General features: G+C 57.8%; 1 protein-coding gene across 1 annotated transcript; it reads right to left on the reverse strand.

Moving 5' to 3' along the window:
- Positions 1–382: 382 nt before the first annotated feature.
- On the reverse strand, positions 383–17069 carry LOC144490621 (microfibrillar-associated protein 5-like; the record flags this gene model as incomplete). The annotated part of the gene is made up of 6 exons (XM_078208332.1): positions 383–3304; positions 4948–5021; positions 5123–5210; positions 8447–8485; positions 16850–16882; positions 16982–17069. Coding segments are annotated over 6 exons (417 nt in total), but the record flags the coding sequence as incomplete, so codon positions are not given.
- Positions 17070–17836: the final 767 nt, after the last annotated feature.

A 17836-nucleotide genomic window follows, 5' to 3' on the forward strand; every position in this document is an offset into this window, starting at 1 on the left:
CCACCAATCTTAGTGTCATCTGCAAACTTACTAACCATGCCTCCTATATTCTCATCCAAATCATTAATATAAATGACAAATAACAGTGGGCCCAGCACTGATCCCTGAGGCACACCGCTGGTCACATCCTTCCTTAGATACGGGGGGCCCAAAACTGCTCACAATCCTCCAAATGGGATCTGACCAGAGTACGGTCCCCGGAAGGGTCGGGGATTTTAGTTCAGACGGGGGTAGCAGGGTCGGTGCCGGCTTGGAGGGCCGAAGGATCCATTTCTGTGCTGTAATTGTCCTGTTGGGACACCCCCCCCCACCCCCGATCTGACCCCTGACCCCGTCAGGAAGAGAAAGAGACAGTCTTGACGGCAGAAGTATTTGTGTGTGTTTTTCTTTATTCAGCAAGTGTGTGTCTCTCCTCACCCCCCCCCCACTCCTCTGGCGATGGGGAGGGGGTAGTGAGGAGAGGGAGGGGGGGAATAAGGCGGGAAACTGCGCGGTTCCTACAAAAGCGGTCGGAGCGGGCGCAAACTTGGACGGGACACCGGGAAGGGGAGGGGTTGAGCGACAAGGAGTGTGTAGCAGGATTGGGGGGGGGGGGGCGGTTACTAATCCGCTTGCCTCTTTCTATGCCATGGTGTCAAACTGACCGCCATTCTATTGGACAAGTCCCCACCCCGTATCTCTGAACGCAAAAGACTTGGGATGGCCATTTTCCCGTTCCCAATTCTACAGGAGGGCAACAGACGCCAATCACAATTCTACAGGCTGGAAAATAGATGCCAATTTTAAGGCCCCAATTCTACAGGTTGGAAAATAGATGCCAATTATTAAGCCCCAATTCTTCAGGCTAGACAATAGACGCCAATTATTAGGTCCCAATTCTACAGGCAGGAAAACGGACGCCATTTTAAGGCCCCTAATCTACAGGCCAGAAAGTAGACACCAATCGCAAGGCCCCAATGCTACAGGCCGGAAAATGGACACCAATTTTAAGGACCTAATTCTTCAGGCCAGAAAATAGATGAAAATTATAAAGCCTCAATTCTACAAGCAGGAAAATAGATGCCAACTCTAAAGCCCCAATTCTACAGGTTGGAAAATGGACACTAATTACAAGGCCCCAATTCTACAATCCGGAAGATAGATGCCAATTTTAAGGCCGCAATTCTTCACGCTAGAAAATAGACACCAATTATAAGGCCCCAATTCTACAGGACGGAAAAGAGATGGCTATTTTATGGCCCCTAATCTACAAGCCAGAAAGTAGACACCAATTGCAAGGCCCCAATTCTATAAGCAGGAAAATAGATACCAATTTTAAGGCCCCAATTCAACACGCCAGAAAATAGATGCTAATTTTAAGACCCCAATTCTACAGGCTGGAAAATAGACGCCAATTACAAGGCCCCAATTCTACAGGCCAGAAAACAGACGCCAATCACAAGGCCCCAATTCTGCAGGACGAAAAATAGACACCAACTTTAAGGCCCCAATGCTACAGGCCAGAAAATAGATGCCAATTTGAAAGCCCAATTATAAAGCCCCAATTCTACAGGCAGGAAAATAGACGGCAATTAAAAGGCCCAATTCTACAGGCCGGGTAACAGATGCCAATTCTAAGGCCCCAATTCTACAGGCTGGAAAATAGACGTCAATTTTAAAGTCCCAATTCTACAGGACGGAAAATAGACGCCAATTATAAAGCTCCAATTCTACAGGCAGGAAAATAGACAGCAATTCTAAGGTCCCAATTCTACAGGCCGAAAGATAGATGCCATTTTAAGGCCCCAATTCTTCAGGCAGGAAAATAGATGGCAATTTTAAGGCCTCAATTCTACAGGACGGAAAATAGACGGCTATTTTAAGGCCCCTAATCTACGGGCCGGAAAGTAGACACCAATTGCAAGGCCCCAATTCTACAGGCAGAAAAATAGATGCCAACTACAAAGGCCCCAATGCTACAGGCCGGAAAATAGATGCCAATTTGAAAGCCCCAATGAGAAAGCCCCAATTCTGCTGGCCAGGAAATAGACGCTAATTATAAAGCCCCAATTTTACAGGCAGGAAAATAGATGCCAATTTTAAGGTCCCAATTCTACAGGCTAGAAAATAGACGGCAATTTTAAGGCCCCAATTATGCAGACAGGAAAATAGATAGCAATTATAAGGCCCGAATTCTACAGAACAGAAAATAGGCGTCAATTACAAGGCCCCGATTCTACAGGCAGGAACATAGATGCCAATTCTAAGGCCCCAGTTCTACAGGCTGGAAAATAGATGCTAAGTTGAAAGCTCTAATTCTACAGAGAAGAAAACAGACGCCAATTACAAGGCCCCAATGCTCCATGGAGGAAAATAGATGCCAATTTTAAGACCACGATTCTGCAGCCCAGAAAATAGATGCCAATTATAGAGCCCCAATTCTACAGGCAGGAAAATAGATGTCAATTATAAGGCCCTAATTCTACAGGCCAGGAAACAGACGCCAATTTTAAGGCCCCAATTCTACAGGTCAGGAAACAGACGCCAGTTCTAAGGTCCCAATTCTACAGGCTGGAAAATAGACGCTAATTACAAGGCCCCAATTCTACAGGCCGGAAAATAGACATAATATTTAAGGTCCAAAATCTACAGGGAGAGAAATAGGCGCCAATTCTAAGGTCTCAATTTGACAGGCTGGAAAACAGTCGCCAATTTGAAAGCCCCAATACCACAGGCCGGGAAACAGACGCCAATTTAAAGGCCCCAAATCCACCGGCCGGGAAACGGACGCCAATTTTAAGGCCCCAATTCTACAGGAGAGAAATAGACGCCAATTTGAAAGCCCCGATTCTACGGCAGGGAGATCAACGCCATGTTTTTGAGATCAAGGGATGGGGGGGGTGTGGCTATGTGGTCCCTGAGGGTCGTGGTCAGGGTCTCTGCTGTCACGACCGCCCCCCACCACCCCCCCAAACGTCCCCCGGACGTGACCAAATTTGGAGCGATGCAGAGGGGCAGCAGACAAAGTCTTGGCCACGACACCATACTCAGCGGGCACCGCGGGGGAGCTGGAGTGGGAAGCGGGGTGGGGGGGGAGAGTCGAAAGATTGAGCAATAACCCATGCTATCCCGTTGCGGCGACACTCCCCCGCATTCCCCCCCCCCCCCCCCCACCCCCGCCATCATCCCATCCTGCCCCCCCAACTCCCCTCCCCCCAGTCCATCGCATCTTAGGCCAGCACATCATTACATCGAATGCGCTGCCTGCCATTGTTGCTTCTACGATAGCGACGGGGCCAACCGTACTGTGTTCGACAGAGGTCAGCTGTGGAGAGACAGAGAGACAGGGGTTAGATACAGAGTAAAGCTCCCTCTACACTGTCCCCCATCAAACACTCCCAGGACAGGTACAGCACAGGGTTAGATACAGAGTAAAGGTCCCTCTACACTGTCCCCCATCAAACACTCCCAGGACAGGTACAGCACAGGGTTAGATACAGAGTAAAGGTCCCTCTACACTGTCCCCCATCAAACACTCCCAGGACAGGTACAGCACGGGGTTAGATACAGAGTAAAGCTCCCTCTACACTGTCCCCATCAAACACTCCCAGGACAGGTACAGCACGGGGTTAGATACAGAGTAAAGCTCCCTCTACACTGTCCCCCATCAAACACTCCCAGGACAGGTACAGCACGGGGTTAGATACAGAGTAAAGCTCCCTCTACACTGTCCCCCATCAAACACTCCCAGGACAGGTACAGCACGGGGTTAGATACAGGGTAAATCTCCCTCTACACTGTCCCCATCAAACACTCCCAGGACAGGTACAGCACGGGGTTAGATACAGAGTAAAGCTCCCTCTACACTGTCCCCATCAAACACTCCCAGGACAGGTACAGCACGGGGTTAGATACAGAGTGAAGCTCTCTCTACACTGTCCCCATCAAACACTCCCAGGACAGGTACAGCACGGGGTTAGATACAGAGTAAAGCTCCCTCTACACTGTCCCCATCAAACACTCCCAGGACAGGTACAGCACGGGGTTAGATACAGAGTAAAGCTCCCTCTACACTGTCCCCATCAAACACTCCCAGGACAGGTACAGCACGGGGTTAGATACAGAGTAAAGCTCCCTCTCCACTGTCCCCATCAAACACTCCCAGGACAGGTACAGCACGGGGTTAGATACAGAGTAAAGCTCCCTCTACACTGTCCCCAATCAAACACTCCCAGGACAGGTACAGCACGGGGTTAGATACAGAGTAAAGCTCCCTCTACACTGTCCCTATCAAACACTCCCAGGACAGGTACAGCACGGGGTTAGATACAGAGTAAAGCTCCCTCTACACTGTCCCCATCAAACACTCCCAGGACAGGTACAGCACGGGGTTAGATACAGAGTAAAGCTCCCTCTACACTGTCCCCATCAAACACTCCCAGGACAGGTACAGCACGGGGTTAGATACAGAGTAAAGCTCCCTCTACACTGTCCCCATCAAACACTCCCAGGACAGGTACAGCACGGGGTTAGATACAGAGTAAAGCTCCCTCTACACTGTCCCCATCAAACACTCCCAGGACAGGTACAGCACGGGGTTAGATACAGAGTAAAGCTCCCTCTCCACTGTCCCCATCAAACACTCCCAGGACAGGTACAGGACGGGGTTAGATACAGAGTAAAGCTCCCTCTACACTGTCCCGATCAAACACTCCCAGGACAGGTGCAGCACGGGGTTAGATACAGAGTGAAGCTCCATCTACACTGTCCCCCCATCAAACACTCCCAGGACAGGGACAGCACGGGGTTAGATACAGAGTAAAGCTCCCTCTACACTGTCCCCCATCAAACACTCCCAGGACAGGTACAGCACGGGGTTAGATACAGAGTAAAGCTCCCTCTACACTGTCCCCATCAAACACTCCCAGGACAGGTACAGCACGGGGTTAGATACAGAGTGAAGCTCACCTTTAATCTTCTCCTCCTGTAGACAGACGGTACGCATACAGATCTCCTTGTTGATCACATACATCCGACGGAGGCTGGGGGAGATAGCAGGGAGTGTGTCGTTAGGACAGGAAATTTCCCCTTCTTGTCCCTCCTAATCCCCGCCCCCCCCCCCCCCGGGCCCCCTCCTCGTTACCTGTAGAAACACAACGCGTGGACACACTGCTTCAGGGGTTGGTGCACAGAGTACAGCCGGGTACACGGATACTGCTCCTCGCGACACTCTGGAACAGAGAGGGAGGGAGTCAGAGAGAGAGTGACGCTGCGCCAAGGTTCCTCCCCCTGCCCCCAAATCCCATTCTGCCAAGCCTTCACCCACCCCCTCACTCCGACCCTCCCCTCGCCTTTGATTTATCATTGTCACACGTACTGGGATACAGTGAAAAGTATTGTTTCTCGCGCGCTATACAGACAAAGCATACCGTTCATAGAGAAGGAAAGGAGAGGGTGCAGAATGTAGAGTTACAGTCACAGCTAGGGGTGTAGAGAAAGATCAAATTAATATTTGATTTATTATTGTCACTGGGATACAGTGAAAAGTATTGTTTCTTGCGCGCTATACAGACAAAGGCACGTTGGCACAGTGGGTTAGCGCTGCTGCCTCACAGCGCCAGGGAGCCGGGTTCGATTCCCGGGCTCGGGTCACTGTCTGTGCGGAGTCTGCACGTTCCCCCCGTGTCTGCGTGGGTTTCCTCCGGGCGCTCCGGTTTCCTCCCACAGTCCGAAAGACGCGCTGGGGTTAGGGCGCGTTGGGCCGTGCTAAATTCTCCCTCAGTGTCACCCGAACAGGAGTGTGGGCGACTAGGGGGATTCTCACAGTAACTTCATTGCAGTGTTAATGTAAGCCGACTTGCGACTGATAAATAAACTTTACTTTACTAAAGCATACCGTTCATAGAGTACAGAGGGGAGAAGGAAAGGAGAGGGTGCACAATGTAGGGTTACAGTCACAGCTAGGGTGCAGAGAAAGATCAGGTTAATATTGGATTTGATTTATTGTCACATGTACTGGGATACAGTGAAAAGTATAAAGTCATAGAGGTTTACAGCATGGAAACAGGCCCTTCGGCCCAACTTGTCCATGCCGCCCCCTTTTTTTAAACCCCTAAGCTAATCCCAATTGCCCGTGTTTGGCCCATATCCCTCTATACCCATCTTACCCATGTAACTGTCTAAACGCTTTTTAAAAGACAAAATTGTCCCCGCCTCTACTACTGCCTCTGGCAGCTCGTTCCAGACACTCACCACCCTCTGTGTGTGAAAAATTGCCCCTCTGGACACTTTTGTATCTCTCCCCTCTCACCTTAAACCTATGCCCTCTAGTTTTAGACTCCCCCCTACCTTTGGGAAAAGATGTTGACTATCTCGCTGATCTTTGCCCCTCATTATTTTATAGACCTCTATAAGATCATCCCTCAGCCTCCTACGCTCCAGAGAAAAAAGTCCCAGTCTATCCAGCCTCTCCTTCTAACTCAAACCATCAAGTCCCGGTTGCATCCCAGTAAATCTTTTCTGCACTCTTTCTAGTTTAATAATATCCTTTCTATAATATTGTTTCTTGCGCGCTATCCAGATAAAGCATACTGTTCATAGAGTCCAGAGGGGAGAAGGCAAGGAGAGAGTGCACAGAATGTAGTATTACATTACGAAAGCCCCACCAACACCTCTACTTTCTCAGGAGACTAAGGAAATTCGGCATGTCCGCTCCGACTCTCACCAACTTTTACAGATGCCCCATAGAAAGCATTCTTTCTGGGTTGTATCACAGCTTGGTCTGGGGCTCCTGCTCTGCCCAAGACCGCAAGGAACTACAAAAGGGTCGTGAATGTAGCCCAATCCCATCACGCAAACCAGCCTCCCATCCATTGACTCCGTCTACACTTCCCGCTGCCTCGGGGGAAAAGCAGCCGGCATAATCAAGGACCCCCCCCCGACGCACCCCGGACATTCTCTCTTCCACCTTCTTCCCTCGGGGAAAAAGATACAAAAGTCTGAGGTCACGTACCGACCGACTCAAGAACAGCTTCTTCCCTGCTGCTGCTGTCAGACTTTTGAATGGACCTACCTCGCATTAAGCTGATCTTTCTCTACACCCCGAGCTGTGACTGTATCACTACATTCTGCACCCTCTCCTTCTCTATGAACGGTATGCTTTGTCTATATAGCGCGCAAGAAACAATACTTTTTACTGTATCCCAGTGACAATAATAAATCAACTCAAATATTAATTTGATCTTTCTCTACACCCTAGCTGTGACTATAACACTACATTCTGCACCCTCTCCTTTCCTTCTCTATGAACAGTATACTTTGTCTGTATAGAACATAGAACAGTACAGCACAGAACAGGCCCCTCGGCCCTCGATGTTGTGCCGAGCTTTATCTGAAACCAAGATCAAGCTATCCCACTCCCTATCATCCTGGTGTGCTCCATGTGCCTATCCAATAACCGCTTAAATGTTCCTAAAGTGTCTGACTCCACTATCACTGCAGGCAGTCCATTCCACACCCCAACCACTCTCTGCGTAAAGAACCTACCTCTGATATCCGTCCTGTATCTCCCACCACGAACCCTATAGTTATGCCCCCTCGTAATAGCTCCATCCCACCCGAGGAAATAGTCTTTGAACGTTCACTCTATCTATCCCCTTCATCATTTTATAAACCTCTATTAAGTCTCCCCTCAGCCTCCTCCGCTCCAGAGAGAACAGCCCTAGCTCCCTCAACCTTTCCTCATAAGGCCTACCCTCCAAACCAGGCAGCATCCTGGTAAATCTCCTCTGCACTCTTTCCAGCGCTTCCACATCCTTCTTATAGTGAGGTGACCAGAACTGCACACAATAGCGTGCAAGGAAACAATACTTTTCACTGTATACGAATAGAATCATAAAATCCCTACAGTGCAGAAGGAGGCCATTCGGCCCATCGAGTCTGCACCGACCACAATCCCACCCAGGCCCTACCCCCACACATTTACCCTACTCATCCTGACACTAGGGTCAATTTAGCACGGCCAATCCACCTAACCCGCACATCTTTGGACCGCGGGAGGAAACCAGAGCACCCGGAGGAAACCCACGCAGACACGGGGAGAACGTGCAGACTCCGCGCAGACAGTGACCCAGGTCAGGAATCGAACCCGGGTCCCTGGCGCTGTGAGGCTGCAGTGCTAACCCACTGTGCCAACGTGCACTAATACAAGTAACAATAACAAACCAAATCAATGATATTGGTTTATCCCAGTTTGGCTAGATATACATACGTATGGTTTACACAAGTGGACACAAGATGGTGCTATTGCCCCCTCCCACCCCCACCCCCCCGTTTGTACCAAGGGCATGAGCTTCGGATACCAAACACACTTTGATGTGCTTGCAAATCTGAAGACACCCACCCCCAAACCACTCTGGAACATCACGTGGTGAACTTTAACCCACGTCAGAACTCGATGAACACTCACCTTCGGGGAAGGGAAGCAAATCATCATCGGGGTGGGCTACTGAGGAGGCAGAGAGAGACAAAGATCTTCAGAACATGTTCCTGACAAAGCTCGCTGCAAACCTTACCATACGCCGACTCCCCAACTCTCCCGTGGGAGCGAGTCCCACCTCCTCCCCCACTCCACTGTGGGAGCGAGTCCCACATACTCCCCCCGTGGGAGCGAGTCCCACATTCTCCCCACCCCGTGGGAGCGAGTCCCACATTCTCCCCCACTCCCCCCCCCGTGGGAATGAGTCCCACTCCCGTGTAAGCGAGAGAGGGAGGGACAGAAAGAGCGCACGCGCGCATTAGAGAGCGCACGCACGAGAGTGACGGAGAGAGAGTGCGTGAGCGAGAGAGAGAGAGCACGTGCGTGAATAAGAGAGGGAGACAGAGTGCACAAGTGAGCGAAAGAGAGAGGAGAGAGAGCGCGCGGGTAAGCGAGAGAGAGAGCACGAGCGAGAGAGAGAGCACGAGCGAGAGAGAGCGTGCGCGAGGGAGAGAGAGAGCGTGCGCGAGGGAGAGAGAGAGCGTGCGCGAGGGAGAGAGAGAGCGTGCGCGAGGGAGAGAGAGAGCGTGCGCGAGGGAGAGAGAGAGCGTGCGCGAGGGAGAGAGAGAGCGTGCGCGAGGGAGAGAGAGAGCGTGCGCGAGGGAGAGAGAGAGCGTGCGCGAGGGAGAGAGAGAGCGCGAGGGAGAGAGAGAGCGTGCGCGAGGGAGAGAGAGAGCGTGCGCAAGAGAGAGAGAGCGTGCGCGAGGGAGAGAGAGCGTGCGCGAGGGAGAGAGAGCGTGCGCGAGAGAGAGAGAGCGTGCGCGAGGGAGAGAGAGAGCGTGCGCGAGGGAGAGAGAGAGCGTGCGCGAGGGAGAGAGAGAGCGCGAGGGAGAGAGAGAGCGTGCGCGAGGGAGAGAGAGAGCGTGCGCGAGAGAGAGAGAGCGTGCGCGAGGGAGAGAGAGCGTGCGCGAGGGAGAGAGAGAGCGCGTGCGCGAGGGAGAGAGCACGAGCGAGAGAGAGCGTGCGCGAGGGAGAGAGAGAGCGTGCGCGAGGGAGAGAGAGAGCGCGTGCGCGAGGGAGAGAGAGAGCGTGCGCGAAGGGAGAGAGAGAGCGTGCGCGAGGGAGAGAGAGCGTGCGCGAGGGAGAGAGAGAGCGTGCGCGAGGGAGAGAGAGAGCGTGCGCGAGGGAGAGAGAGAGCGCGTGCGCGAGGGGGAGAGCGTGCGCGAGGGAGAGAGAGCGTGCGCGAGGGAGAGAGAGCGTGCGCGAGGGAGAGAGAGAGCGTGCGCGAGGGAGAGAGAGAGCGTGCGCGAGGGAGAGAGAGAGCGCGAGGGAGAGAGACCGTGCGCGAGGGAGAGAGAGAGCGCGTGCGCGTGGGGGAGAGCGTGCGCGAGGGAGAGAGAGAGCGCGTGCGCGAGGGGGAGAGCGTGCGCGAGGGAGAGAGAGAGCGTGCGCGAGGGAGAGAGAGCGTGCGCGAGGGAGAGAGAGAGCGTGCGCGAGGGAGAGAGAGAGCGTGCGCGAGGGGGAGAGAAGCGTGCGCGAGGGGAGAGAGAGCGTGCGCGAGGGAGAGAGAGAGCGTGCGCGAGGGGGAGAGAGAGCGTGCGCGAGGGAGAGAGAGAGCGTGCGCGAGGGAGAGAGAGAGCGTGCGCGAGGGAGAGAGAGAGCGCGAGGGAGAGAGAGCGTGCGCGAGGGAGAGAGAGAGCGCGAGGGAGAGAGAGAGCGTGCGCGAGGGAGAGAGAGAGCGCGAGGGAGAGAGAGCGTGCGCGAGGGAGAGAGAGAGCGTGCGCGAGGGAGAGAGAGAGCGTGCGCGAGGGAGAGAGAGAGCGTGCGCGAGGGGGAGAGAGAGCGTGCGCGAGGGAGAGAGAGAGCGTGCGCGAGGGAGAGAGAGAGCGTGCGCGAGGGAGAGAGAGAGCGTGCGCGAGGGGGAGAGAGAGCGTGCGCGAGGGAGAGAGAGAGCGTGCGCGAGGGAGAGAGAGAGCGTGCGCGAGGGAGAGAGAGCGTGCGCGAGGGAGAGAGAGAGCGCGAGGGAGAGAGAGAGCGCGAGGGAGAGAGAGAGCGTGCGCGAGGGAGAGAGAGAGCGCGAGGGAGAGAGAGCGTGCGCGAGGGAGAGAGAGAGCGTGCGCGAGGGAGAGAGAGAGCGTGCGCGAGGGAGAGAGAGAGCGTGCGCGAGGGAGAGAGATAGCGTGCGCGAGGGGGAGAGAGAGCGTGCGCGAGGGGGAGAGAGAGCGCGAGGGAGAGAGAGAGAGCGTGCGCGAGGGAGAGAGAGAGCGCGTGCGCGAGGGAGAGAGAGAGCGTGCGCGAGGGAGAGAGAGAGCGTGCGCGAGGGAGAGAGAGAGCGCGTGCGCGAGGGAGAGAGAGAGCGTGCGCGAGGGAGAGAGAGAGCGTGCGCGAGGGGGAGAGAGAGCGTGCGCGAGGGGGAGAGCGTGCGCGAGGGAGAGAGAGAGCGCGTGCGCGAGGGAGAGAGAGAGCGTGCGCGAGGGGGAGAGAGAGCGTGCGCGAGGGAGAGAGAGAGCGTGCGCGAGGGAGAGAGAGAGCGTGCGCGAGGGAGAGAGAGAGCGCGCGAGGGAGAGAGAGAGCGTGCGCGAGGGAGAGAGAGAGCGTGCGCGAGAGAGAGAGAGCGCGTGCGCGAGGGAGAGAGAGAGCGCGTGCGCGAGGGGGAGAGAGAGCGTGCGCGAGGGAGAGAGAGCGCGTGCGCGAGGGAGAGAGAGCGTGCGCGAGGGAGAGAGAGCGTGCGCGAGGGAGAGAGAGAGCGTGCGCGAGGGAGAGAGAGCGCGTGCGCGAGGGAGAGAGAGCGTGCGCGAGGGAGAGAGAGCGTGCGCGAGGGAGAGAGAGAGCGCGCGAGGGAGAGAGAGAGCGTGCGCGAGGGAGAGAGAGAGCGCGCGAGGGAGAGAGAGAGCGTGCGCGAGGGAGAGAGAGAGCGCGCGAGGGAGAGAGAGCGTGCGCGAGGGAGAGAGAGAGCGCGAGAGAGAGAGCGTGCGCGAGGGGGAGAGCGTGCGCGAGGGGAGAGAGAGAGCGCGTGCGCGAGGGGGAGAGCGTGCGCGAGGGAGAGAGAGAGCGTGCGCGAGGGAGAGAGAGCGTGCGCGAGGGAGAGAGAGAGCGTGCGCGAGGGAGAGAGAGAGCGTGCGCGAGGGGGAGAGAGAGCGTGCGCGAGGGGAGAGAGAGCGTGCGCGAGGGGGAGAGAGAGCGCGAGGGAGAGAGAGAGAGCGTGCGCGAGGGAGAGAGAGAGCGTGCGCGAGGGAGAGAGAGAGCGTGCGCGAGGGGGAGAGAGAGCGTGCGCGAGGGAGAGAGAGAGCGTGCGCGAGGGAGAGAGAGAGCGTGCGCGAGGGAGAGAGAGAGCGCGAAGGGAGAGAGAGCGTGCGCGAGGGAGAGAGAGAGCGCGAGGGAGAGAGAGAGCGTGCGCGAGGGAGAGAGAGCGCGAGGGAGAGAGAGCGTGCGCGAGGGAGAGAGAGAGCGTGCGCGAGGGAGAGAGAGAGCGTGCGCGAGGGAGAGAGAGAGCGTGCGCGAGGGAGAGAGATAGCGTGCGCGAGGGGGAGAGAGAGCGTGCGCGAGGGAGAGAGAGAGAGCGTGCGCGAGGGAGAGAGAGAGCGCGTGCGCGAGGGAGAGAGAGAGCGTGCGCGAGGGAGAGAGAGAGCGTGCGCGAGGGAGAGAGAGAGCGCGTGCGCGAGGGGGAGAGAGAGCGTGCGCGAGGGAGAGAGAGAGCGTGCGCGAGGGGGAGAGAGAGCGTGCGCGAGGGGGAGAGCGTGCGCGAGGGAGAGAGAGAGCGTGCGCGAGGGAGAGAGAGAGCGCGCGAGGGAGAGAGAGAGCGTGCGCGAGGGAGAGAGAGCGTGCGCGAGAGAGAGAGAGAGCGCGTGCGCGAGGGAGAGAGAGAGCGCGTGCGCGAGGGGGAGAGAGAGCGTGCGCGAGGGAGAGAGAGCGCGTGCGCGAGGGAGAGAGTGCGTGCGCGAGGGAGAGAGAGCGTGCGCGAGGGAGAGAGAGAGCGTGAGCGAGGGAGAGAGAGCGCGTGCGCGAGGGAGAGAGAGCGTGCGCGAGGGAGAGAGAGCGTGCGCGAGGGAGAGAGAGAGCGTGCGCGAGGGAGAGAGAGAGCGCGCGAGGGAGAGAGAGAGCGTGCGCGAGGGGGAGAGCGTGCGCGAGGGAGAGAGAGAGCGTGTGCGCGAGGGAGAGAGAGAGCGCGTGCGCGAGGGAGAGAGAGCGCGTGCGCGAGGGAGAGAGAGAGCGTGCGCGAGGGAGAGAGAGCGTGCGCGAGGGAGAGAGAGCGTGCGCGAGGGAGAGAGAGCGCGTGCGCGAGGGAGAGAGAGAGCGTGCGCGAGGGAGAGAGAGAGCGTGCGCGAGGGAGAGAGAGAGCGTGCGCGAGGGAGAGAGAGAGCGTGCGCGAGGGAGAGAGAGCGTGCGCGAGGGAGAGAGAGCGTGCGCGAGGGAGAGAGAGAGCGTGCGCGAGGGAGAGAGAGAGCGTGCGCGAGGGAGAGAGAGAGCGTGCGCGAGGGAGAGAGAGAGCGTGCGCGAGGGAGAGAGAGAGCGTGCGCGAGGGGGAGAGAGAGCGTGCGCGAGGGAGAGAGAGAGCGTGCGCGAGGGAGAGAGAGCGCGTGCGCGAGGGGGAGAGAGAGCGTGCGCGAGGGAGAGAGAGAGCGTGCGCGAGGGGGAGAGCGTGCGCGAGGGAGAGAGAGAGCGCGTGCGAGGGAGAGAGAGAGCGTGCGCGAGGGAGAGAGAGAGCGTGTGCGAGGGAGAGAGAGAGCGTGCGCGAGGGGGAGAGCGTGCGCGAGGGAGAGAGAGAGCGCGTGCGAGGGAGAGAGAGAGCGTGCGCGAGGGAGAGAGAGAGCGCGAGAGAGAGAGCGTGCGCGAGGGGGAGAGCGTGCGCGAGGGAGAGAGAGAGCGTGCGCGAGGGGGAGAGCGTGCGCGAGGGAGAGAGAGAGCGTGCGCGAGGGAGAAGAGAGCGTGCGCGAGGGAGAGAGAGCGTGCGCGAGGGAGAGAGAGCGTGCGCGAGGGAGAGAGAGAGCGTGCGCGAGGGAGAGAGAGAGCGCGCGAGGGAGAGAGAGAGCGTGCGCGAGGGAGAGAGAGAGCGTGCGCGAGGGAGAGAGAGCGTGCGCGAGGGAGAGAGAGCGTGCGCGAGGGAGAGAGAGAGCGTGCGCGAGGGAGAGAGAGAGCGCGCGAGGGAGAGAGAGAGCGTGCGCGAGGGGGAGAGCGTGCGCGAGGGAGAGAGAGAGCGCGTGCGCGAGGGAGAGAGAGAGCGCGTGCGCGAGGGAGAGAGAGCGCGTGCGCGAGGGAGAGAGAGAGCGTGCGCGAGGGAGAGAGAGCGTGCGCGAGGGAGAGAGCGTGCGCGAGGGAGAGAGAGCGCGTGCGCGAGGGAGAGAGAGAGCGTGCGCGAGGGGAGAGAGAGAGCGTGCGCGAGGGAGAGAGAGAGCGTGCGCGAGGGAGAGAGAGAGCGTGCGCGAGGGAGAGAGAGAGCGTGCGCGAGGGAGAGAGAGCGTGCGCGAGGGAGAGAGAGAGCGTGCGCGAGGGAGAGAGAGAGCGTGCGCGAGGGAGAGAGAGAGCGTGCGCGAGGGAGAGAGAGAGCGTGCGCGAGGGAGAGAGAGCGTGCGCGAGGGAGAGAGAGCGTGCGCGAGGGAGAGAGAGCGTGCGCGAGGGAGAGAGAGAGCGTGCGCGAGGGAGAGAGAGCGTGCGCGAGGGAGAGAGAGCGTGCGCGAGGGAGAGAGAGCGCGTGCGCGAGGGGGAGAGAGAGCGTGCGCGAGGGAGAGAGAGAGCGTGCGCGAGGGAGAGAGAGAGCGTGCGCGAGGGAGAGAGAGAGCGCGTGCGAGGGAGAGAGAGAGCGTGCGCGAGGGAGAGAGAGAGCGTGCGCGAGGGAGAGAGAGAGCGTGCGCGAGGGAGAGAGAGAGCGTGCGCGAGGGGGAGAGAGAGCGTGCGCGAGGGAGAGAGAGAGCGTGCGCGAGGGAGAGAGAGAGCGTGCGCGAGGGAGAGAGAGAGCGCGTGCGAGGGAGAGAGAGAGCGTGCGCGAGGGAGAGAGAGAGCGCGAGAGAGAGAGCGTGCGCGAGGGGGAGAGCGTGCGCGAGGGAGAGAGAGAGCGTGCGCGAGGGGGAGAGCGTGCGCGAGGGAGAGAGAGAGCGTGCGCGAGGGGGAGAGCGTGCGCGAGGGAGAGAGAGAGCGCGTGCGCGAGGGGGAGAGCGTGCGCGAGGGAGAGAGAGCGTGAGCGCACGTGAGCGAGAGAGAGAGAGGAGAGCGCGCGGGTAAGCGAGAGAGAGAGCACGAGCGAGAGAGAGAGAGCCTGCGCGAGGGAGAGAGAGGGCGTGCGCGAGGGAGAGAGAGAGCGTGCGCGCGAGGGAGAGAGAGAGAGCGCGCATGAGTGAGAGAGAGAGCGCGCGCGAGGGAGAGAGAGAGAGCGCGCGCGCGTGAGCGAGAGAGAGAGCACGAGAGAGAGAGAGCGTGCATGAGTGAGAGAGAGAGAGCCCGCGCGAGGGAGAGAGAGAGAGCGCGCGCGCGTGAGCGAGAGAGAGAGCACGAGCGAGAGAGAGAGAGCGCGCATGAGTGAGAGAGAGAGAGGAGAGAGCGCGCGCGCGTGAGCGAGAGAGAGAGCACGAGCGAGAGAGAGAGAGCGCGCATGAGTGAGAGAGAGAGAGCACGAGCGAGAGAGAGAGAGCGCGCATGAGTGAGAGAGAGAGCGCGCGCGAGGGAGAGAGAGCGCGTGAGCGAGAGAGGGAGCACGCCCGTGGGAGAGAGGGAGCGCGCCCGTGGGAGAGAGAGAGCGCGCGAGGGAGAGAGAGAGAGCGCGAGGGAGAGAGAGAGAGCGCGAGAGAGAGAGAAAGCGCGAGGGAGAGAGAGAGAGCGCGAGGGAGAGAGAGAGAGCGCGAGGGAGAGAGAGAGCGCGAGGGAGAGAGAGAGAGTGCGAGAGAGAGAGAGAGAAAGTGTGAGAGAGAGAGAGTGAGAGTGCGAGAGAGAGAGTGCGAGAGAGAGAGAGAGCCGAGCCAGAGAGAGAGAGCGAGAGAGAGAGAGAAAGAGAGCGAGAGAGAGAGAGACAGAGAGTGCAAGCGAGAGAGAGAGAGAGTGCGAGCGAGAGAGAGAGAGTGTGAGAGAGAGAGAGTGCGAGTGAGAGAGAGAGTGCGAGAGAGAGAGAGTGCGAGAGAGAGAGTGCGAGTGCGAGAGAGAGAGAGAGAGTGCGAGAGAGAGAGTGCGAGAGAGAGAGAGTGCGAGAGAGAGAGAGTGCGAGAGAGAGAGAGTGCGAGAGAGAGAGTGCGAGAGAGAGAGAGTGCGAGAGAGAGAGAGAGCGCGAGCCAGAGAGAGAGAGCGAGAGAAAGAGAGCGAGAAAGAGAGCGAGAGAGAGAGAGAGAAAGAGAGAGAGAGAGAGTGCGAGTGAGAGAGAGAGAGTGCGAGCGAGAGAGAGAGAGCGAGTGAGAGAGAGGGAGAGGGCGCGCGAGGGAGAGAGAGAGAGAGCGCGAGGGAGAGAGAGAGAGCGCGAGGGAGAGAGAGAGCGCGAGGGAGAGAGAGTGCGAGAGAGAGAGAGCGCGAAGGAGAGAGAGAGCGCGAGGAGGAGAGCGCGAGGGAGAGAGAGAGCGCGAGGAGAGAGAGAGAGTGCGAGAGAGAGAGAGAGAAAGTGCGAGAGAGAGAGAGAGAGTGCGAGCGAGAGAGTGCGAGCGAGAAAGAGAGAGTGCGAGCGAGAGAGAGAGCGAGCGTGAGAGAGAGAGAGTGCGAGCGAGAGAGTGCGAGCGAGAAAGAGAGAGTGCGAGCGAGAGAGAGAGCGAGCGTGAGAGAGAGAGCGAGCGAGAGAGAGAGAGCGAGCGAGAGAGAGAGTGTGAGAGAGAGAGAGAGAGAGTGCGAGCGAGAGAGTGCGAGCGAGAGAGAGTGCGAGTGAGAGAGTGCGAGCGAGAGAGAGAGTGCAAGCGAGAGAGAGAGCGAGCGAGAGAGAGAGAGAGTGCGAGAGAGAGAGAGAAAGTGCGAGAGAGAGAGAGAAAGTGCGAGAGAGAGAGAGCGAGAGAGAGAGAGCGCGAGAGAGAGAGAGAAAGAGAGCGAGAGAGAGAGAGACAGAGAGTGCAAGCAAAAGAGAGAGAGTGCGAGCGAGAGAGAGTGCGAGCGTGAGAGAGAGAGCGAGCAAGAGAGTGCGAGAGAGAGGGGAGCGAGTGAGGGGGAGAGAGAGCGAGAGAGAGAGAGTGCGAGAGAGAGAGAGAGTGCGAGCGAGAAAGAGAGAGTGCGAGCGAGAGAGAGAGCGGAGCGTGAGAGAGAGAGAGCGAGAGAGAGAGTGCGAGAGAGAGAGAGCGAGTGAGGGGGAGAGAGAGAGCGAGAGAGAGAGTGCAAGAGAGAGAGAGTGCAAGGGGGAGAGATAGAGTGCGAGAGAGAGATAGAGTGCGAGAGAGAGAGAGAGTGCGTGCGTGCCCGTGTGTGACACGCACAGTCCCGCGGAAACACGCGGTGGGGTACCTGGCGTGGCTGTGTCGGAATACTCCGGGTAATCTGTGCAGGGGGGGTGAAGAGAAAGGAGAATGGTTAACCAGTGACTCCCGAAATGCAACCCGCAGACAGAAGGCAGCGCAGAGCGTGACATGGCATTACCTGGGCTTGCTGACTCTTGAGCTACAGCGACCAGAATCAAGAAGCCTGCAAGAGGGGGAGAGAGAGAGAGAGAGAGAGACAATGTAGACTGTTCGACAAAGAACTAAACATTCTTGCACCGCACTCGGTCACCACGCAACTCACTCCCCAAAGTCCTTGTTCAGGATTCTCTTCAGGTTAACGCGCAGGTTCAGTCGGCAGTGAGGAAGGCAAACGCAATGTTCGCCGACATGTCGAGAGAGCTGGAATACAAGGGCGGGGATGGACTTCTGAGGCTGTATAAGGTTCTGGTCAGACCCCATTTGGAGCAGTTTTGGGCTCCCCCGTATCTAAGGAAGGATGTTCTGGGCCCCTTGGAAAGGGTCCAGAGGAGGCTCACAAGAATGATCCCTGGAATGAAGAGCTTGTCGTACGAGGAACGGGTTGAGTATTCTGGGTCTGTACTCGTTGGAGTTCAGAAGGATGAGGGGGAATCTTACTGAAACTTACAGGATACTGCGAGGCCTGGATAGAGTGGACGTGGAGAGGATGTTTCCACGAGTGGGAAAAACTAGAACCAGAGGGAACAACCTCAGGCTGAAGGGACGATCCTTTAAAGCAGAGAGGAGGAGGGATTTCTTCAGCCAGAGAGTGGGGAATCTGTGGAACTCTTTGCCGCAGAGGAGGCCGGGTCATTGAGTGTCTTTAAGACAGAGATAGATAGGTTCTTGATTAATAAGGGGATCAGGGGGAAAAGGCAGGAGAATGGGGATGAGAAAAATATCAGCCATGGTTGAATGGCGGGGCAGACTCGATGGGCCGAGTGGCCTCATTCTGCTCCTATCTCTAATGGTCTGACAAGTCGGGAGTGTGATG

Source organism: Mustelus asterias, unplaced genomic scaffold (assembly GCF_964213995.1).
Source record: "Mustelus asterias unplaced genomic scaffold, sMusAst1.hap1.1 HAP1_SCAFFOLD_3518, whole genome shotgun sequence".
In the NCBI taxonomy this organism is placed as follows: Eukaryota; Metazoa; Chordata; class Chondrichthyes; order Carcharhiniformes; family Triakidae; genus Mustelus; species Mustelus asterias.